The sequence below is a fragment of the Crocuta crocuta genome, unplaced genomic scaffold, assembly GCF_008692635.1.
Source record: "Crocuta crocuta isolate KB4526 unplaced genomic scaffold, BGI_CrCroc_1.0 scaffold271, whole genome shotgun sequence".
Classification (NCBI taxonomy): domain Eukaryota; kingdom Metazoa; phylum Chordata; class Mammalia; order Carnivora; family Hyaenidae; genus Crocuta; species Crocuta crocuta.
Genome location: NW_027527824.1, coordinates 6,761,974 through 6,785,084, shown reverse-complemented (window position 1 = coordinate 6,785,084; position 23,111 = coordinate 6,761,974). Strand labels below are relative to the sequence as shown.

The 23,111-nt window shown below is 45.7% G+C and overlaps 1 protein-coding gene across 12 annotated transcripts in view; it reads right to left on the bottom strand.

Annotated features, from left to right (window-relative positions):
• SIK3 (SIK family kinase 3) overlaps positions 1–23,111 on the bottom strand; it is a 243,066-nt gene that overhangs the window by 22,589 nt on the left and 197,366 nt on the right. For 7 of the 12 annotated variants that reach the window (XM_077777598.1, XM_077777556.1, XM_077777582.1 and 4 more), the window contains 9 exons: positions 9,593–9,711; positions 8,929–9,039; positions 8,576–8,719; positions 8,075–8,152; positions 7,470–7,579; positions 5,997–6,150; positions 5,630–5,785; positions 2,414–2,484; positions 53–196 (listed from right to left, as the gene is read on the bottom strand). In XM_077777598.1, coding sequence (XP_077633724.1) covers positions 53–196; positions 2,414–2,484; positions 5,630–5,785; positions 5,997–6,150; positions 7,470–7,579; positions 8,075–8,152; positions 8,576–8,719; positions 8,929–9,039; positions 9,593–9,711 — 1,087 coding nt within the window. The remainder of the gene's footprint in view (positions 1–52; positions 197–2,413; positions 2,485–5,629; positions 5,786–5,996; positions 6,151–7,469; positions 7,580–8,074; positions 8,153–8,575; positions 8,720–8,928; positions 9,040–9,592; positions 9,712–23,111) is intronic. The other 5 variants (XM_077777606.1, XM_077777591.1, XM_077777614.1 and 2 more) reach the window with 3 other exon arrangements.

Here is a 23,111-nt window from a genome sequence, read left to right as displayed (position 1 = left end):
ACACCTGCCCGATGAGTCTTGAGGAGCTCACGTAGCTCATGTGGCTACTCACCGATGCTGGTCAGGTACCAGGTGGGGGGGCCAGACCCGGGAACGGAAAGGCTGCTGTCCTAGCTGCCGCTGTAGGTCCGGTGGGATCTCAGCTGTAGGGTTGGTCATGGCCAGTGTGTGCCTTTTGGACCTATTTGCCAAGTACCTGCAACAGGCAGGAACACATTTCATAGTAAAAAAGACAGACAGGAGCGTTCCTCAGCAAGAAGCATCAGAAGTTCATCCAAAGCACTCAGAATGAAATCGTGCCAGAGCTCAGAAAGGGCTCAGTGGCAAACAGATCCCTGGCTGGATGGAAGTGAGACACGTTCAGCTGGCCAACAAAAGCTGGCTTACCGCTGCAGCGGCTGATTGGGGACCAGAGAGTAGCCACCGAGAGAAGAGAGAAAACAGATGGAGCTCACAAAGAAGATTGATTTTCCTTACTTCATGCCATTCGAAAGAAGAATTTATTTCCCACTTGTTAATTTTATTCCTCTGTGCCCTCCAAGTTTCCCAAATCCAAGTCAGAGGAAATGAACCCTAAGAATCATTCCTAGAGATGAGCCAAGAGAGAGATTCATAAGGGCTCTGTGGAGCCTTTAGATCCCAGTGGCCCCTGGGTTCTGAGATCGTCCTCACTTACAAGTCCTTCCATCTGCGGCGGAGTGACTTCCAAAACCACCCCTTCCCTCTTGCCTTGTGACTGAAAGTCAATCATCAGAGAAGAAAAACTGACATTGTCCTGAGGGAATCACATTCTCTAGAGGATGAAGAAATGGAGCCACATGAAATGTTTAGAATTGGTTTTAGGGGGGAAAAAAGACAAGGTGAGAAAAACCAAAGCTTCAAAAGCTAAGGAACTGACAAGCTGCTGACTTTTATTCTAAAGCTCTATCGGACCCACTACTTAGTCAATAGCAGACATAAGCTCTGGGCCCCCTTCATCTAGCCGACGGCTCCTCTTCCCGGCTGTGCACAGAAGCAGCATTCTCCCTCTCTGTGACATGAGCACTGAGGGCCACTGTACCCTGTAAATGGTGGTCTCAAGAAAAAAGAAGGTAGAGCTAGAGGAAGTAAAATCGAAGACAAAGAAGATAAAGTGAAACGCGACTATTTAATTAAGGTATAAGCTTCCTAATTTTTTTTTCCCTTGACAGCAGCAGAGCCCACTTGCAACATCATATACCCTATTAATCAGCAAACTCTAGAAACAACAGCATCAAGAGAGAAAAAAAAATATAAACAGGTCACCACACTTTTTCTTCTACGGGCTAAGCTGTAACAGCTGACCCACCTGCCTACACCCTGTTCTCCACTCTTCTTTGCATAAGGGGCCAGCTTTGTTTTGAACAGCAGCTCTCACATACAGAGTGGCTGAGGGTAAGAAGAGAGGACTGGCCAGCAACGGTCAGGTTCTTAAAAAGTGGTCTTGCTTCATTGTTAACTACTTTGCCCAGTTAAGCTAAAAATAGTTAAGAGACTATAGAGTAATTACTGGTACATAAACTTGCCCAAGAGTAAGCCATTAGCGATTTCATAGCCATTTGATAAAGACACCCAAAGTTTCCCCGAGAGCCCATGAAAACCATTTTATTTCAACTTCCCTCAAGGGCAAAACATATGATCTTGAAGAACACCTGTATTTCTGGGAAAATACATGCTGGGTTCTGGCCCGCCTCCCCCCTCAGCAGTAAATAAGAACGACCACTCCCACGGGGGCATGCACGGGGCGGCAGGCCGCGGCTAACAGGGCTGAGGGAACGTGAGCGGTGCAGCACGCCTCACGGTCACGGCCGTTCTCTGCGAGCTAGGCATTTCGCAACAAGATTCTGCAAACAATGGATATGTGCATCTGTCCCTGGCCCGAATCCCATATTCTTTTCTCATTATCTCTTTGTTGGTACAAGGGGATGGAAGAAGCACACGGCAAACGGTACGAGAGGCATTCACTGTCCTGGAAAGGAAGAGTCCATGCCAGAGGCCCATGGCCACACTAGCCAGGATCACTGTGAGCCCAGGTCGCCAACTCCTTTTCGGTAAACAGTTCTTGGCAGGTAGGGACAGGCTTTGCGCCTTGTGAATACTATTGGAGTTGCAAATGTGAAGGCTGGGGGCAAGGAAGGAAGGAGGGAGGAGAGAGAGTTCTTATGGTTATTGCTGTCACTTAGGGGACTTCCAGTGGCGCTTAGAGAAATGGCATTTTCTGGGTAGTCTTCTGTTACTTCCACGTGGGGAGGAACATGCCATCTGGCTTGAACAAAGAGACCACACAAATGTCGAAGCTGCACTGTGCCACCTCCTTGGGCAGAGTGGCCTCTCGTTGGCTGCAGGGGGAGCCTGCCCAAGGACGCTCTGCAAGCACTGCCAGATGTCACATTACCTCTGCACAGCTTCCTGGTCTGGCTCCCCATCTGAGCTCTCCTCGTCCACAGGGGTAACTGCCGGCGCTGCCTGGGGAGAGACAGGAAGGAAAAGCTCAAGGCGGCGCTCCTCCCGTGGTAGCGCTTATTCTAGAAACCGGACGTGGGACAGGACTCTCTGCTCATTTTCTTATTTACGAAACTTTCCCAGGACCCCTGGGTTATACAGAACTTTCAGAGGCCTTTCTAGCGTTCCATTTTTACCTCACTCGGGAGGTTTTAATTTGGACTTCTTCCTCTGAGTCATCTTCATTCATTCATTTATTCATCCAACAAAGGGCTGAATGCCTACTATGTTCCAGGATAAAGTGTGAATTCACAAATACGGTTTGTGCTCTCATTTTACAGTCTAGTGGAGGACAGAGGCAAGTAAACCGGTAATTACAGAAGAGCGGGCCCAAGTCCTCTAATGGGGCACTGGAGGAAGGCACCTCGGAGGATGTGACGCTTCATCTGAGGCCTGAAGGGTAAACAGGAGCTGGCCGCGTGTGGAGGAAAAGGGTCACAGCCTTCGGGGTTTCTAGGTGGAGGGAAAAGAGAAGGCCTGCGGGTGTCTGAGGACCTGAAAATACCGTCGAAGCTTGTTTACCTGGAAGGTCTAGGAACTGACCTGTTGTTTCCTATTAATGTTGTCAGCGGCGTTTAGATGTCTTTAGTGCCGGGAAAGCGTGATGGTTTTTAAGGGCACATTTTAGCACGTGAGAGAGAATCGTGCAGTTGCGAGGCAATGCTTGAAAATAGCTATGAGCCACGCAAACTCAGCTGTGCAACGAGAACCAGCGCAACGCGTGCAGTACTGTGAGGCCCTCCCTACGTGAGGGCGGGCGCTGACCGTCTGCAGAGCTTCTTGTGGCCTGTGGCTCACATAAGCACCATGCCTCAGGCACTAGAGCAAAAAAGTCATACTTCCATTATTACAAAAGAGCTTTTTTTTTTTTTAATGGACGATTCTGATAAAACTAAACAAAAATTTTGGGAATAATCCCAATGTGTAAATGCTGCTAGCATGTCCAGATCCTTTAACTACAGTTCCGTGAGGCAGGAGTGGCCAGGGTTAGGCGGGAAGTGGCCACAGGCGAGGCAGGAGACGGCTACGGTGGCCCCTTATAAACGGCCTTGAATACCACATTAAGAAGTATGTTTTGAGGATGGGCAGTGGTGAATCGCTAAAGGACTTCAGGCGGGACGTGATGTTAATAAGACCTGTACTCTAGAAAGCGAGCTGGCTTGCGCTGCAGTGTGAGAAGGGCTGGTGGTGGGGGTTAGGGGACAAGACCGGAGGCAAGGAAGCTAGTTAGGAAGCCACTGTATTAAGGACAGGATGACAGTGACTTCCGGAAGGAGCAGTGGAGGACGGAAGTAAGGCGATGGATAACTGACTTGATACGGGGATGAGGGAGGGGAAGAGTGGAAGATCAATCCCACGTCTCTAGCTTGTGTAACCAGGAGAAAAATAGTGCCAGTCACGGTCACCCGGGGGGAGAAACAGCTACACGCAGTCATTGGCGGACGCGTCGAATTAAAACTGTGAGGGCTTCTGGGATAACCGACTAAATCTCTGCCAGAGGCAGGCCGTTATGCAAAGTGGAGACCGCAGAAGAGAAGAGGGTTCTGGGCTCAAGAATCACTTGGGAACTGAGATTATGCGAGTGGACACGATCACCCAGAAAGAGTTATGTACAATGAGATGGAAATAGGGCCCAAGAGAAACTGTGGGTTTCACCAACTTTAAGGAACAAGCAGATAAGAGAACCGGAAAAGGAGACGCAGGAGGAAAAGAAGAATGTGGGATCACAGAAGGCAAAAGAAGACAGTATTTCCAAGAGGAAAAAAAATGGTCAGCAGCAACTAATATAGTTGGAAGGTCCAAAAAGATACAGATTAAAAATGCCCAGCAGATTTATCAACAGAAGCTTGTTAGTGACCTTGGCAAAAAGTTACAGCAGACAGAGGAAGTCCCTCGGTCCCCCCCCAGAGCCGTCCCCGAGCCTTCATAACCTGCATCATTCCTGCCCTTCCCTGAATGCCTCTACCACCGCCTAGTTCATGACACTCACTCTGGCACTTAGTCACACGTGGCCTTTTACTATTATTCCAACACTCCACATAGGTCAGTCCTTCCTTTTCCCAGTAGCCCTGTTACTGGAAGTGTGGCCCAAGGACCCGTGTCAGTCCACAAGATGTTTTGTTACCGATCCATGATAAAGTCAGTACAGAAATAAAGAGTAAGCCTTTAGAAACTTTTATAACAATTTAACAGAGCAACTCTGTGGACAACTTAGCCTTGTTTTAAAACTTTTATTTTCTAATAATTCACTTCTTTGTATTTCACAAAGATAGTAATCCCATGAAGGATTAAAGGGGGAGAAAGGTCCTCAACAAGCAGTATGTTGAGAAGAACAGCCCTAAAAACCTAGTAAGGGCTATGGATATAATTAGCCCCCAATTGTGGGGTGCTGTGGGACTGACTGAATGAATGAGTTTACCTATGACAGGAAAATAACAACCAGAAATAAACAGAACCCAGGGAAGGAAAGAATCTCTGAAGGGGACATGTGTGTGTGTGTGTGTGTGTGTGTGTGTGTGTGTATCTCTATATAAAATAAAAACAATGAGACTGAGAGACACCAACTGAGTGGGTTAGAGCTTATGGAAGCCAAACAATCAAGTGATCCAGGTTGTACCATAAATGTGGAGCAGTGTTAATCGAGGAGAGAGGGCTGGTGACAAGTCTCACAAGCCAATGTAAAGGGCAGTTCATTCCAGAGAAAACTGTCAGGCGTGGCCGCCCACTGGACGGGGAGAAGGCCCTATAAGTCAGGCCACTGCGGCAGCACTCAAAAGGGGGTGCCTGTAAGTGGCCCACCAAGGAGGCAGGTGACCCACTAAGGAGGCAGGTGGCCCACTAAGGAGGCAGGTGGCCCACTAAGGAGGCAGGTGGCCCACTAAGGAGGCAGGCTTCAGGGTGGTAATTGTTTGGTCAAGTAAAGGAGTTAGCCAAAAACTAGGTCTGGAAAATTCTGAGTCTGAGGAAAACGGGAATATATGGAGTATCATAGGCTAGAGGAAGAGGAAACTCCAATATTTAGGTTGGTGACCTTGGGTTCTCCGCCCTAGGCCCACGACTTCATCAAAAGCCTCTGAGAAAGTAGGTCGGGCCTGGTGCCGCTACTCACTGGTGTCATGGTGACAAGCGGGGAGGGTCCCCGTGGGCGCTTCAGCAGCTGCTGGGCATGTAGCTGGATGTTGGCTCCTCCATCCGATGCTCTCCGGCCAAGGGGGCCCATTCCATTCAGCAGCTGTAGGGTGGGCGGCTGTAAGAGGGACTGCTCCTGTCGCAAGTACAAGCGGGCAGGACAGCGGTGAGAGGGCAAAGGGGGAGGGAGGAAAGCGCCGCACTCTGTCTACTGAAGTTAAGGGGTCCTTCGAGTATGGGCGGACTGAGCCTCCCTTTCACCCGAGCTGCTGAGCAAGAGAAAGCCTTCTCTTTAAGGCTTAAATCCTGGGCAAGGTCCCTCANTCCCCTCTCCCATGTCCGGGTACCTTGTACTCAAGCTGCCCGGTTGGCTGCAAGGTTTGCACGGGCAGCAGGTTGTGCATGAAGTTCACGTTAGCGGCCGCCTGCAGGAATGGAGCCTGAGGGTTGACTCCAGGGAAGCCAGGCAGCAGCTTCTGCAGGTCTTCCAGAACCTCCGTGCTGGGAGGAGATAGGACGACGGAGAAGGTGGCTTAATATTCGTACTCAAAAGTGCTCATATCCCCAAACTGATGAAACTAATAAGTGCAGCACAATGTACTTTACTTTTCCCTCTTCCTCCTCAATCTGTACTTCTAAGGAGAAGCCTAGTGTACGGGCTCCGGCTCTGCCGCTCTACTGTCTGGGACTGGGGCTTGCTATTCTTCATTGACCTCTCATGCAAAACCAACAGCTCGGAGCCAGAGGAAATCGTGGCACCAGTCCAGTTCGGGTTTTCAAAGCCTGGAGGTGAACAGCGAGTTTCTGGAGGACACAGACCATCCACTGAAACAATGGCTGCCCGAAGTAGCAACTGATTCACCAGGGAAAGAATGTAATTACTCCTGTCAATGCCTGATGGGACAGATAAGTAGTGGATGTGCGGGGCTGCTGTACCCCAACAGTAAGGTTTACAGCATACTTTCAAATAAGAGATCTTTCCACTGACAGAGTGACACAGGACTCCACCCCTCTGCAGCTGACACAGTCTTCGAAGCCAGAATGTTCCCCTATTGCCTGTTTGATCGTAGGCCGAGAATGAGACACGTAAAGCAAGCAACTGGAAGGCTTTTTCGGAAATCTCTCAGAGGAGAAAGGAATTTATAAGAACACTGGCTTTGGCCCTAACTAAACTCTCAAGACAGCTCTTGCCATAACCTCCTCTTCCCAACAGGGTAAAGAAATTTCCAGAAAAGAGGTAAGGCTATTTTTAATGTTGAAAGTCTTCAAATGCAGAACAAAACCAGAGAGGGCCAGCCTTCGGTACATTTCCCCTCATGAGGGCATCATACTCACGGACTGTTTTTGGAAAACATTTTGGGAAACTGGTACTTACTTGGTATGGTTTTGGGTTCTCGCTCACTTACATTAATTTTTAACTTTGATAAATTACGTCATATCATTAGTCACCCCTTCCTAGTTGAGTCTTACATTAGAACATGTAGTAAACAACAGCTCTAAAAGTTGTCAAACTCAGATGAATTTTAAGGGGTACTTTTATGTGACTTAGAGCAAAGACCTCAACCTCTGTGAGCCAAGATGCTACCATGCTCTTCACCAAAGTACTGTGATTAATTGACGTGATGATGGCCATTGGTCCACCATGCACTAGGGACAGCTCTGTAAATAGGGTCACATCAAGTCTGATCTACCAGGGATGCTGAACTGGGTTAAACACATGCCTTGGTCACTGGATTCACTCTCATCTGGGAGATACAATGGAGCAGGGAAAACAAGCCATGGTAGGAACTCAGAGTCAGGGCTGTTGGCCAGACACTCACCGTGGATCGGCCACACCCACTGTGTGCCTCCTCATTGACAAATAGCGGACCAGTGCTTCAGGGGAGGGCTCTTCACCCTCATCACTGTCCAAGTTCACCGTCCCATCCGGCTGCGGTGGAAAGAAATACAATCAAATCAGAAATAAAAAGGAATTCAAAACAAATAATTAATTAATTAAAAAAATTTTAAGTTTATTTATTTTGGGGGTGGAAGACAGAGAGAGAGAAAGAGAGAGAGAGGGAGAGAGGGAGGGAGAGAGAGAAAAAGACAGAGAGACAGTGTGTGCGTGTGCAGGGAAGGGCAAAGAGAGGGAGAGAGAGGATCCCAAGTAGGCTCTGCACTGTCAGAGAGGAGCTTGATGTGAGGCTGTGAGATCATGATCTGAGCCAAAACCAAGAGTCAGATGCTTAACCAACTGAGCCACCCTGGTGCACCCCTCTTCCCAAAATTTTTTAATTAAAATAAGTAAATAAATAAATAAATAAATAAATAATAAGTAAGTAAATGAAATGAAAGGTAATTCTACATAAGAAGCCAGAAAAAGCAGGAAAAATGTGAAGAAGAAAGCGGTTTGGGCTGACAACCATCAGAGGTCACTACTTGCCTCCACAATCTGGTTCTCAGGGTTGATCAGCTGCACCTGGGGAACGCTGATGTTCATGGCGGTACCAGCCTGCTCCGCCTGGAAAGTGGCACATAGGTATACACCTTTACCTTAAGTGTTAGAGGGAAATAATGATGGTCTTTCAAAGGATTCTTGATTGCTAAAGTTTATGTTTCTACCTCCGAGTCTTTGGTTCCTCTGCCCTTAGGAGCTACAACAAGGAAGCCTTATTTAGAGAAAACAGTCTCTCTCCATGATTGACTGTTTCTTTAAAAAAAAAAAGGCAACTCTTGTTGTCCATCCTGAGTCCTGGAACACCGTTCCATCCTCTCTGACAAAGAAAGGTTCTGACCTCTGTTTGACGAGGGAGAGATGACAGATGGGAGGGGATGGAGGTAAGGAAGAACAGGTAACTCTCTGAGAATTAGTAAGCAACGGCTACCTATCCCCTCCTCCCCTGTGTTACTTGGCCTGAGTCAGGTCGCTGGAGTTACTGCCCACCTGCACATTGACTGGTGCTTGAAAGGCCATGGCTCGGGGCATGCTAGGAGGAACTCCGACACGCAGGGTTTTATGTCTCTTATGTCGATCACACAGCAGGCTGTAGATTGCACTATAGTGATCGTAGGCATCCGATCTTAATGACTACCAAAAGAGAAGGGAAAAGAGTAGAAAACCCTGGTGAAATGGCATGTCAGGAACCAAAACCCTTTCAATAGTACAGAAGAAGACCAAAGCACCTTCTTGTCAAGGCTCAGTGAGGGGCAGAGGAAGAGCAGGGAGAAAACGGACAGACTGAAGGACAGAGGGTGCATGGCTACACTTCACTTTGTTCTCCACGCCTTTAGAGGTACCTGTAGTGTCCGCTCTTTGTCCAGCCCCATGTCCTCCATGGCCAAGAGGACATCCTCATTCAGGGGGTCAATCTGTCTTTCTTCCTTTAATTGCTGGCATTCTGCTATTAACTGTAATATTAAAAAAAGGCAAGCTATCAAAGCCCCAATTAACCATGTCAAGGTGGCATACCGTAAATAATAAACAGGCTGTTCCACGCCCCCCGGCTTGGCATATTTTTGGCCTCAGACAAACCCGAAGCAAGCAAGTCCTAGGTACTCAGCTGCAGGCAGACAAGATCTCCATTCTCCTGAGGTCCTCTGGGATGGCCAAACGGTTTAAATAAAGGCATGCCACAGAAGCCACCGAACTGAACACACAATGACAAGAGGGAGGAGGCATCCCCATGGCAGATGAGCAGCAGAAACGTGGGCTGTACTGTTTCGATAGCCAAGGAGGGACTATCATTTGGGGACAAGCAGTAGGGAACTGGTATCACTGTTCTCCAACAACTCAGCTCGTTAAAAATGCCCTCCTGCTGGCACCCCTCGCTGCTCCAGTACTACACCATAGTTCGTTCCCAGCACCCCGTCTTTTCGGGTCCTGGCCTGATTACAACCCCGGGCAAAAGGGACGGCTGCAGCCCTAAGAGGAGTGCCCCGAGGCAAGCAGCACCCAGCTCACCCTGTCAAAGTTGGGGTCGGCGTCCCCTAGCTTCATCCACTTGTGCTTGCAGATCTGCTCCATGGAGAGGCGCTTACTGGGGTCTAACACCAGCATGTGGCGGATCAGGTGCTCACACTCTGCAACAGACAAGAAGGGCCTCCCTTCAGTGTCAGTGAGGGAGGCCCCCAGGCAGCCGAGGAGCCCGAGGTGAGGCACGCACATGGATCTTTCCAGCTCCTCGCTTCCGCTTTGTCTCTCTTGCTCCTTACCTCACTGCTCATTCCACAGAGGGCCGGGGCAAAGGGAGGAAGAGGCGGAGAAAAGAGGCAGTCGGGTTAATACCTTCGTTAAAAGTCTGACCAGTGTGGGATAATCCGTGAGTCTCATTTATTCATATCATGTACAGCACCACTGAACACAATCAATGAAGAATTGATTGTCCTCTAAAGAGATCAGTATCTTACAAAGTCCTCAAAACATTTAGCTCCACCCTCCTATATATGTCAGTATGTGCATACTCATGCTTCTGGCCTAGTGTCCAGAGCGTGCTTCCAACCTCAGAATCTGAATTCCCAGTGGGCTCAAGGCGTGGGGGGAGACACACAGGATGCTCCCTAACACACACGTGGACTCTGTTACTTGCCTCACTTATCATCTTCTCAATGTTTACTTGGACACTCACAAGGGCACACAACCGGGCCCTGAACTATGGAGATTCAGATCAGTATTTTCGTGGACGGCTCCTACTACATGTATGGACTCACAATCAAGGAACCTATCTTCTGATTTCAAGTTTTGTCACCTGTAAGGCGGGGGTACTGAGGGCGACGCGACGATGATAAGAACAGCAGTACGAACACAGTCTCTGGAGCCTGGAACAACTACCTCTCTGTCACTTTTCTGACAGTGCCTGCTGTCATCACTGACATTTTAGAGATGGTAAAACAGAGGCATGGAGAAACGTGGCCAAGATCACACAGGAAGTCCGATCGCAAAGCTGACAGCCTGACGCTCCGGCTGGTGCCCTTCAACACGCGCTATGCTGCCTCTGGACTGTGCACGGCTGTGGGCAGGCCCCAAGCTCCTGCACCGTGAATTTAACACCCTCATCCAAGCCACCACCATGTCTCGCTTAGACTCCTGCAAAAGTCTCCTAGCTGGTCTTCCCACTTCCACCCTTGCTCGCTGACAATTTGGTCTCCAGGGAGAAGTGAAGGGCATATTTCTAAAACATAAATCTGAGCTAGCATGACCTTACCCACAACTTTCCAGTCTCTTCCCACAACCCAGAGAATGAAGTCCAAAGTCCTGGACCCAGAGGCCACCGTCTCTGCCTCTGGCCTCACCTGCTGCTACACCCCCTCTGGCCCATGAAGCTCCAGCAGCACTGGCAGTCTCTGGGCTGTGCCTGTGCTTAGCACGCTCCCCAGAGCGGCCTTTGCACTTGCTGCTTCCTTGGACCTTCACACGGCTGGCTCTTTGCCACTCAGGAGATAACTTAAATGCCACTTGCTCAGAAAGCTCTTCCCTGGCCACCTAATCAATCTAAAGTGGGCCTCTAGTCTCTCCAGTTCACCATGCTAATTCTCTCCACACAAATGACTTCTTCGGAAGCCACCTTACTTACTTCCTTACGGTCTAGCTACCCTGGCCACAGTGTAAGGCCCGGGCCTTTATCACAATGTTTCTAGTGCCAAACCTCCAATAGCGGAGATAGTTTTTATACCTAATAGGAGCTGAACCAATAGCTACTGAGTATATGAGTAAATATTTATGGAAACCTGGATCAAACAAGATTGTGTTTGTGAAAATGCTTCTTAAAACTATAAAATTCTGGGGAGGAGGGTGAGGAGGTGGATGAAATAGGGCAAGGGGATTAAAAGGTACAAATTTCCAGTTATAAAATAAGTAAGAAGGGAAGAAGCAATGTGCAACAGTGGGAATATAGGTAACAATGGTGTAACAACTTTAGGGGCGCCTGGCTGGCTCAGACAGAAGAGCATATGACTCTTGATCTTCAGGTCAGGAGTTTGAGCCCCACTGCTGGGTGTGGAAATTACTTAAACAATTAAATAAAAACTTCAAAAAAAAAAAAAGTGTAACAACTGCATACGTCACAGATGGTAGGCAGCTAGATTTCTTATGGTCACGTGCTAACGCACACAAATGCTGAGTCACTATGTTGTACACCTGAAACTACTACCTTATATATGTCAGTGACACTTCAATTACCAAAAAAGATACTTTTAAAAAAACTATAAAATTCTCTGTAAGATATACATTTTAAAACTGTCTGTTTTCATTTCATTACAGCAGTCCTGAGGATAAAACTGGCCAGTGATAATAGCAAGGACAAATCTGTGCTAATTTTAAAAGACTTTCTGGATACAAGGCACTGTGCTTACCAACTTTATTTCACTGCATCTTCACAACAGCCCTAAATTAGCTTCTATTATTAGCCCCCTGTATAAAAGAGGAAACACGGGAACATGCTCAACACCGCGGAGTCAGGCTCCCGACCACCCTTCAAGTGGATATGAATTCTGTTTCATCTATTTTTCCCGAGTAAATTCAACTCTACAACCATACGTTTCTATACCATTTGGCAAACGGTGCTCTACATCACCACCTTAAAAGGAATACTGAAAACAATTAAGACAATTTACTCCATTTTAAGTGTATTCTAACTTTGAAAGAAAATACAAAACGGAAAGTCCCTATATCAAAATGATTTTATAGCAGGCACCAATTTTCTTGCTTTATAATGAAAAGTATATTCGAATGCAGTGTAGACGCTAAAATCTGTAGGTTTAGGAAATAACCTAGGAAACAGAGTAAATGCCATCCACAACATTACACTTGTATTAAAATTCTGTTCCCAGAGGAGCCAGGCTACACCCCGGTAGCCTTATAAATATCTTTGACACACACCTTTATGATCTGCAATCACCTAGGAGGGAAAAAAAATGTTCTTAATTTAAAAAGTTACTACAAGCAAAGACCCCCAGGGTTAGGGAGGCCTATACCAGATTCGTAAGCAGTAACGTTATTGTCAGGGCCTCTAGATGGCACTCTTCTGTTTTCTTTCAGTTTCCACACAGCGTGTGGTGCATAAAAGGTTGGTCCTCGATGGGATGACAGAGGCAGAATGACCTTCAGTTACAGGCTTGCCTTAAGATAGGATTTCTACGGTGATTTCCTTAAAAACAAAAGAAATCAACACCAATCTAATAAGCCCTACTTTGAAGATGCAGCGAGCTCAATTTGGGATTCTGAAACCTTTATTCAGCCATCCTTCATCACTACTTGATTTCAAATGCCTTTAAAATTCTCCAGAAAAACGCAAACAAGAATTTATACACAAAAAAATCGCATGTAATTTCAGTCTGTTCAAGGAGCCCCCAAATCATGCCACAGATTCCCCCGATGTCTACGGGTCCCAGGTTAAGGCTTCCTGGTGACACTGAGAATACCCAAGAGACCAGAGTTTTTACCATGTGTGCCCTCCATATCCAGCGTGCAAAGGAACAGAAATCTCACTTTCCATGTGTTGCACAGATGGTAAAACACGACAAAATGCAGAAAGCCAGATATTATCAACTCATTCTTCCTACATAGCTCATGAAATTCAATTCAAGCTGGATATGAACACACCATTCTATGGAAAATATGGATGGAGGGTGAAGGCAGAGGCAGCCAGTGTCCCCAACCTACTTCCACAACCCATCACAAGCCAGTCGGTTCAAATGAGCGGAAAGACAGGGCCTCAGTTGAAAGGGCACACACACCAACTTTTCCAGCTCCAAGTGCTCTGGTTTAATGTCAAAAATGGCCCCATCCCTGGATGCCTCCCTTCGACAGGCAAGGAGACCGAAGCACTTCTTGTGCCGGTGTGCACCGGCCCAGCGAGGGGTCCCTGCAGCCGCCTTGCACGACGCCGGGCCGTCTGTGCAGTGCAAATGGCCATGGGCCCTGAAACTCAATCTGCCCACAGAATTGCTAACCAGGGATGTGCAGCTCGGGCCCTGCCCTGTGGTGCTGACAGGCGTTTGGAAGACTCTGCGGAGAGAGAGCTGCTGTATGGGCTGGGTCCTAAGTGGGAATTAAGTGGGCACTGCCAGCACAATTCCATCTGACAGGGCCGGGTCTCCAACACCGTTCTTCTTTTTGAAACTTAGTAATAAACAGTCTTCTCTAAGGGGTTGAAAGTATTTGTCCTGGGGTGGGGGTAGGGGTGGGGGGGCTAAAGTAAAGAATGAGAAAGGAGAATTAAAAACCAAGTTCAAATTCACCAAAGACAGTTAAAAGAAGTTTCCAGTTTCCAGGCCAGAAGAAGAGATGAAAAACTTAAGGATTTCCAGACTCGAAGTTGGAGAACACGGCCCCTGAAGACAGGTGAAAGGCCGCGGGGCTGATCTACGTGGAGCAGAGAAGATGTATGTGCAGCAGCCAGGGTCACACGGCGTGTCCTCCAAGTACGCGAGGGGCTTTTATGAAGAAAACAAAGTGGGTTGATGCCGTGCTGCTCCAGGGGCCTGAATTTGAGATAATTAGGAAGTCGCAAGTTCACTTTGGGACAAACCTTTCTAATTGTGAGACTTGATCCAAATTCCTGGGCCAGGGTCTTAGGGATCTGAGAAGGGGCTTCTCAGGGGAGCGAGAAGGGCCGTCAGGTGGGCAGGGCCACACGTGCAGCACGGCTGATGTTACCCATGGTTTAGATTAGTGTTCTGAGTAAGAGTTCGCCTGCAAAGTTAAGTCTAAAAACAACCGGACAGGATGACCTCTCAGTCCCCTCCAGGCCCGAGGGGACTGGGAACCATGCAACTAGGAAAAGGGAATGATCTGTGTCCTGTGAAATAGCACCCTTATTATCACCAGACATATCCAATCAGAGGCTGGCACCGGAGATGTCAGAAGGGCTCCCAGCATGATGCAAGGAAGACTGGGAGTTGTGTGAGGACGGAGCCGGCGCTGCCTGAGCCACGTAGCTGTGACACCCACCACACCCGACGCAGAGCAGGCCCTCCAGAACGCCGACGGGATACTGGACTACGCGACAGCCACAGCTCCTTCAAATGACCTTCCTCATTGGGTTCTGAGAATCTGCGACAGAATGGGCCTTCTCTATGCTTCACACCAGAAAGAGCAGACAACTGTCGTTTTATAGCAGACTGAGGTGTGGTAGTGTTTGGGGGCAAAAGCCTGGGTCAGACGGTCTCCAGGGCTTTCCCCTGCAGCTTCAGGGACCTCTGTCTCACACAAAGTGAGTTACGGGGTCCCTAACTTGCTGATGTTCTCTGAGAAGAACTGTGAATCAGATGAGCACTCAAGGAGACATCTGCATGCGGGCAGGGCCGTGGCATCGAAGCATCAAGGCTCTGTTGCAATGAACTTAACACCTAGCGCCTAAGTCTTCTCCATAAACCTTGTGGATCTGCCTGCGAGTATTAATACTCTATCTTTCGCATGTTAACAGAGCGCAGGTGAAAGAAAAGAGTAAAAACTACCATAGGGAGAAGGGAATGCAAGATTAATAGAGCAATTCCTTCAAAAATACTANAACCAACTTGACAATAAACTATTTGAAAAAATAAATAAATAAATAAATAAATAAATAAATAAATAAAACATTTAAAAAATACTATTTAATTATAATTACTAACATTTACTGAGTACTTACAGGCTAGGCAGAGTGAGAAACCCTTGAAGTTAACTAAGCACTTAATTCACAAATGCCTATTACCATCACATCCATTCTCAGATTAATGAAATTAAAAATCACAGAAGTTAAGAAACTTGACCTGAATACAACAGGCAAAGCCAGAATACAAATTCTGGTCAGTCTTCTGCCAAAGCCAGAGTGTATAACCCAGATAGTAACTAAAATAAATTGATTCTTGCTGTATTACTTAGTAGCTAGCATATCCTTAAAAAAAGCAAAGCAAAGCAATTTTCCTTTCCTGATCATCGAATGCCATGGAATCGCCACAGGTCCCATGCTGACAGAGCCACTGACAAGCCAAGTTCATAAAAAAGGGGGCCAGGTAAATTCATGGTCAGGAGCCTGCATACTAACTGGAAAACAACGTCGAGGGAGAACGCAAGTTGGAAGGCGAGGCATTGAGGAGGCAAGGAAATCGTGGCGACTATTCATGGCACTGTACACACTCTGGTTGCTGGAAAGCCAGAAACAACAGGGTCCCTCAGCCAAGGCGCCCCACACAAGGGGGGCGCGGGGGGCGCAGGGCTCTGCAGAGCTGAATCATCACAATCCTCAGGCTGCCCCTATGATGGAGGGAGTGTCGACTGTCCCTGAAGCCCTTCATGCGATGCCAAAGTACGGGACAGGGCAAGGCAATCATTTCTGCTCCGTGGGCAGAGGAGTGGTCTGAAAGAAATTGAGTCATAGATTCTTTCTGACCACATAAAACTGCTTTGAGCTAGGGAACAGAAGACATCTGTGTGCCAGGAGGCATGGGAAGAATGNTGTGAGTACATTCCAGTCAAGACCAGGTGTGTTCAAAGGTAATTCCAAAGCACTCAGCCCAAGAGAACTTTATTTTCAATAATATGAACAAACTTCTTAATAATGTTTAATTCCCTAGAGCAATTCAAATTTCAAAGACGGCTCTAGTTTTTTTAAATCTCAAAATCCAGAAAGAAAATACAAATAAATCGGCTATTAAAGTCTCTAAGATGTCTGCTGTCTGGAAAAAATGAATAACCTTGTTTTTTTTTTTCTTAAGTTAAATGGCACAAAAGTCTTAATGCTTTTCGGAAGAAGCGTACAATGTGATACACGGCCAGATTCTGTTAGCCGTCTGCCTTGCCTAGCTCAGGTACCAGTTTGGGGGAGAAGAGCAGACAAACTGAACAAGACAGATGAATGGGCCCCAAGGACAGTCTCCGGACAGAGCCATGTGGCTTTGGCCAGAGTCTGCGCCCTCACTGTGTATGTTCCAGACTTACAAATGCTTGTCTCACAGCTCCTTCTTTAATGCTATCTGCCTTTTCCCAAAAGGAAAACCATGCACAAAACATGCTGTTCTTTGTAATGAAAAGAAAATCAAGTCTGTCACCGTGTCCTGGTCCTGTCTGAATCACAGCTAAAACAGGGTGTCTATCTTACAACATTACGATCCCTACAGAAATAATTAAAAAGCAAATCAAAAGGAAATCAGAGGTGTTTCCGCCAAGACATCTTCTTTTGGTGAGAAGCCGGCCTGAGTTAGGGACCTCACTCCACCTGCAGACAAAGCCTTCGAAGGGACATTTTTTAAACACACCCAAGGAAGCCCTGTCATTGTCAGCTGTCAGCTAAAGTCAAGCCTACTTTATACGGTGACTATTTTAAAATCTAAACAAAGTAGACAAATGGTTTTGAAATAAGACATTTCTATGTGTAAATAACATACACTGAATATGCTATCCTATAGATGCATTCAGAGATTGCATAAATGCTAAACACAATCATACAAAACACACGTTTTTTGGTGTTGTGACAAGGAAATTTTGTTATATTGGATATTGGTGGAACAATGGTGCTGTAGGGATTGGAAGGCTTTTTAGTCCACAGACTGAATTGTGAAACATTACAGTCACAACAGAAATACATAAACATTCCCAACCTGCAAACTAGTTAACGGGATTTATTGGAAAAAAAACAGTCAATACCATGGTTTTACATAACTGAAGAAAATACACGCTTTTGGTATTAACTGTTATGGAACTCGATCTACAATAGTGTTGGCTGTAACAAGATGACTCATAAAAAACAAGCATTGAGATCAGCTCCTCTTGTGTTAGAATGGCACTGAGGGGAAAAAAAAATGTCTTGTTTTGAAATCATTTGCCTTCCGTTCTTTCGGGAAAAGAACACTGGGACTCCCAGAACTTAAGTATTCCGTAAAATTCTTAGGAAGACAGTCCAACTATAGGCGATCAGGCAAGAAAATGGGGAGTTCTGGATATGAATACAAATCCCAGCACCACTGGATTCTGCAACAGAATGTTCCGGAATAAACATAAGTTCCTTATAACTAAACCCTGTGAGACACTTCCTGTGACTGAACGCAGAGGCCCAACAAAGGTAGCCTGGCACAACTCAGCAAACAAAGATGGGACTGGTCAGAAAAATCTTCTTGTAGGGAATGGATAAGCTCAGGAGGAAAGACTTTTCTATTTGGTTTCAGCAGTTTTTATAGACTGATGGAAAAGCAAGTGTTTGGCCCATATATCTCCATTTATTAGAAAGCCACCACCTATTGCTTGAACTTTCCATATTTTCTAGTTTTCCTAGGTGGCTGGGATGCTGCAGATTGAAGCTTCAGAGATCAGGGGGTGTTGGCTTACTGGCTGGAGAGGCTGGCATTTACTTCCAGCCCTGACCCGGAAGACACCCTACCGGCTACAGGGTCTCACTACAGGCTGTCCTGTTTGAAGTTCACATTAGAAACAAAACAAAACTCTGTTGCTTGTACTGTCTTATCATTATTCAAATAGGTTTTTAAGTCCTAATATCAATCCTTAGAGTAAAACAAAATTCTAGCTTAGTTTTACTCCAGCATTCAATGTAGACACTTGGTACGAACTCTTTTTCAATACATAATCCAGATGTAGATGGACAAAGATATTTATCCCAGGACACTCCTGATTCCTGGAATAAGTCAGCAGATATGTATTTCTTGAAAATTAAAATACGATCAAAGACAGTCAGGTGGTTTCTGAAGCCAGACTGCTAGTGTTCGAGTCTCGGCTCTGGCACTTACTAGCTATGTGATTTGGAGTGTGTCTGGCACTTACTAGCTGTGTGATTTGGGGTGTGTTACCTAACCTTACCACGCTTCAGTTTTCGTGTCTATCAAATGACAGTAGTAAGCCTACTTCATAGGGTGGCTCTGAATACAGAAGAAGTTAATGCAACAGTACCTAGTCCAAAGAAAGCATTCAGTGAATGTTAGGTATTATCTAAACCTCTGGAGTCCTTCCACTTTTAGAACTTCCTCCCTTTTCCTATTTTCCTCCAAAGGGTTGCCATAGCTCGGAGACCATTTGCTTGAAAGTGGTAACAATAAATAAGGCAGCACCAGTATTTACCCATGGTTTCCCATTATACTGCGTAAAATTAGGGGAGACCTGCTCAATTTGGGAGTAGATCCAGCCTCTTTCCTGACACCATTTGTGATTTCTGCTTTCACTAACACGAAAGCGCTACATGGATTTTCTCACTGACAGTGGAGTACACTCCAAAATGTAGGAGAGCTACTTTGAGGACGCTGAGCCCCTTCGGATATGGAGACTGGTAGGTGGGTGACTGTAATCTCCTGGCCCATCCCCTATAAGCAAAGTGCTTTTAGCCAAGCACGATGCTGTGTGGTTGGTGATGAGTGAGCCAATCAGGGCAGAGTTGTTTGCGTCGAAGAGCAAGCTTTTCAGCAATAGCTGTTCAGGACAGTCTCCATGAGAAGCATTATGTAAGCCTGAGTCTTGCATTCCCACTGATAAAATGCTTATGCAGGATTACAATTAATTAAGGCACAATGAAGTCTAATCAATAAAGACTCAAAAATATTGTCCACAAGAGATCTCTCTGCACTCGCTGTCACGGCAGCTTTTCCACTGTAAATTAATTTTCCATCAGTTAAATAAATGACTGATCTTACAGTATGTGCTAGCAGGTAGCATAACTGGTGAATGAGACAAACTAGGCTTTGGGAAGTGGGCCTCTGATGGTTTAAAAAAAATATACTGGCGGTTAATGAGTTTGGTGCTCAAAATATTTAAGTTGCTGGCTTTCCCTCAGTTGGGAGGGGGAAGGGGTCAGAGAACCTGCCAACACATGCGGCCAGGCAACGGCTCATCTGCAACAGCTCGAAAAACAGCAAGCGTCAACTTTTAATCCCTGTGTAATTTAGACTCAAGGTTTTTACCTAACCACTCTCCAGGAAGTTCTGAGAAGTTTAATCCAAAAACATTGGTCTAGACTAAACTTATCTCACTTGAGACATAGAAAGCCAATGCTATAATAGATCAAAACATTTTTAAAACTAGAAGTCGCTTGACTTGGTCATTCACGTAATAACCTATATAACAAAAACACATAAGACCAGTGAATGAATGACCTGGGTCATCAGTGAATTACCTACCTGCTTAATAATGAAACGCAAGAATCTGCTGTTAGATTCTACTCGTAAGTGGTGATAATTCAGTTTTTCACTAAGAAATGTTGACTGAATGTTTACACCCTACCAGGTGCTGACAGATTTTATGGGAGATGATGACATGTGGAACATAGTTCTGATATAAAGAAGCTTATATCCTAGGGGGGAGAGGAAAGGGACATACACGTAATTATGAAACGAGATGGCACAAAATCGTTTCTCCTCAAATAAACCCTCTTTTAAACTTCTACCACTATGCTCCAACTTGGAAGTATGTCTTTAGTGGATTTTGGGATGCCCATGCAAGGAAGCCTGTATCAGACATACAAGACCAGGCACAGAAATATCCACTAATCGTGAGAACACTTCATTCCACACATTACTGACAATAAAGAGACGCTTAGAATTCCTGAACTAACTGTGTCCATCTGTACAGCACAGACACCACACAGCTGCAGAGACTCTGGAATTCGACTTAGCTAGAAGAAGCTAGATGGTGCAGCCTTACCTACTAGGCCTCCCAAGTGCTAATTTAGAAACCAATCGCGGAGCTGCCGGAGCATCTAAATCCTTCAGACAGAAAAGTGGATCAACTCATCTCAAGCCTATGACAACAGCCTGAGCAAAGAAAGGATCTGGGTCTTTAGGCCTTTCCCTGACCATGGTATCTTCTGTAGCCCCGTAAGCGCCAAACTGACAGGTGCCAGCCTTAGGCAAAGAGTTAACTCCAGCTCTGTGGGAACTTACAGCTCTCTTACCACAGAGCCGTAAGCAGAAAAGGGACTCGGGAAGAGACTCTAGGCCTCCTTCCCGTGGTCTTGAGCCTGTACCGTACTATGATGTCTGAGCTATGAAAAGACTAAAGAGCCTAAGGAGTTCATTTTCTCCTACGCCTTGTCTTTTTGACAGCATTGTCTGCTGGGCCTTGGGATTCAGGCCCATGATATTAATCAAGGCCAAGCACATGCATGTCCCTGAGGGCAGAAGGGCTCATCCTGGTAACACAGCAATTGTCTCCTCATTTCCTAGACCAGATTGTTTCTCATTTTCTGTACTTAAGTGTACAAAAATATTTATTCCTACTTATGGAATTACTTGCCCAGGACTAAAAAGTAACCACTTTTAGAATAAGAATAGTGACATTCTCTGAGCGTTTACACTTTCATGTTAACTTATATTACAAGTATTAGTTCTTTCTAAGTCATTAAAATACTATACAGTTGATTTCTAAGCACTGATAGACAATGTGGTTGACAGCATGATTAGTTTTGTCAGCTCTGGTAAGGCTGGAGTAAAAAAATTTTTTTAATGTTTTTTATTTATTTCTGAGAGAGAGAGAGCATGAGCAGGGGAGGGTCAGAGAGAGGGGGAGACACAGAATCTGAAACAGGCTCCAGGCTCTGAGCTGGCTGTGAGCACAGAGCCCGACACAGGGCTCAAACCCAAGAACTGAGAGATCATGACTTGAGCGAAGTCGGGCGCTTAACCGACTGAGCCACCCAGGCGCCCCAGAGTAAAAATCTTTTGCTATGAAGCAAGGGGGTGGGGGCAGAAGGCAGAGAGAATCCAAGTCGCTCACAGGAGATACTGGGGACATTGGAAAAGCAGAGGAAGTGGTGTGTTTACCTTGCCCTTTATTTGCAACAGTGTGGCAAGGTCAAACAAACACTGAATACAGGACTAAGTTAGTAATTTACTACCTGTGTGACTTCAGGCAAGTTGAGTCCTTTCTTCAAACTTCACTGGCAAAATGTTAAAATAGTATGTATCAATACCCATTCCAGAGTAAAGTTGTATAGCCCAACTCAGATCAGGTATAGGAAAAATTTGTAAACTCAAAAGCCCTAATGAAATGTAAATCACTATTACTGATACAATTATTTGAACACGAACACACATTCTGGAGGAGTTTTGATAGTTAGCATTTTAACGAACCTATGTAGGCATGCAGTAATTTAACAAATATTTACTGAGTGCCTACTAGGACCCAGGTACTGTCCTAAGCCCTGGGAACCCATCAGTGAACACAAACCAAATTTTATTGTAGTCAAGAGGCAGTGGGGAAAGTGACAGGGACACAATTAACAAATGAAGTCAGGCAGTGTTCCATGCCATGTAAAAAAAAAAAAAAAAAAAAAAAGAAGCAGAGTTCTGGAAAGAGAATGATGAGGGGAAGTCAGGAAAGGCCTCTCAGAGGGGACTTTTAAGCAGAACCCTCACGTGAGGAAACAAGCCCGTGTGAAGATATGAGGGAACAGGAATGTTCGTGCTTGGCGTGTATGACAAGCAGCAAGGATGCCTCTGTGCCCGGTGCTCGTAACCCCTGGTGACCAGTAGCAGGAAATGAGATTGAGGAAGAGGGCCAATCACAGCTGAACCTTGTTGGCCAACATGATAATGGCTTTTTGAACTTTATTCCAAGTGTAAATGTATGCCATGGGAGGATTTGAAGCGGGATTCTATTTATTAACTACTTCCTATTTACTAAGTCCTGCTACATGCCAAATCCTATGTGAGACTGTAGACAGCTGTGAAAAAACACGCCTCATCTTCACTTTCTCTACGTTCAGTCTGGTGTGGAAAATGTACATTGAAAGACGTAATTATAATAAAAAGTTTGGTAAGTCCTATGATAAGAAAAAAAAAAGCCCAGAGATCTGAAGACTGGGAGAAATTATCTCAATTCTTTTTCTAGCACATCTAATTTCTTATTCTAGAATAGAAGAGTGGGCGGAGTCACGCTGGGGGAGGAAGAAGCATTCTGGGCAGAGAGAACTGCTCTAAAGAACATCATCTGTTCTGGGAACTAGAAGCAAGTCGGGCTGACTAGGTACAGAATGGAAGCTGGGGCTGAAGAAACAGGCAGGCACTGGGGTCATAAGGTATTTCTAGGCCACTGTTTTTCAAAGAGCAGTCATGAGATCAATCTAGTTAAGTTATAATCAGCATTTTTTAATGTAAAATATTAGAATAAAATATATAAAATGGAGAATAAAATGCACTGGAGTGTACTGTGCATAGTAAGGGCAAGTGTTTTTTTTTTTGTTTTTTTTTTTAAACTTCTGTTCAGCAGTATGGATATCTGCGTGCTCCAGGTCACAGTATAAAATGTTACTTACTATGGTCAAGGTCAAAGTGTTTGAAAGTCAATGCTCTTGCCACATTAACAAGTGAACTTTAGCCTAGAGGCAAACCACTGGAAAGTTTAAGCTGGAAAATGGATTGATCGAATTTATGTACGTGTATGTGTGCACTGCTTGTTTTATCTGTGTGTTTGCAAAAGATTGCTCCTGTAATAGTGTGGAGAATGGATTAGGGAGGGCAAGACTGGAGCCAGAAATCCATTTGGTTGGCTATTTTTTAATCTAGGCAAG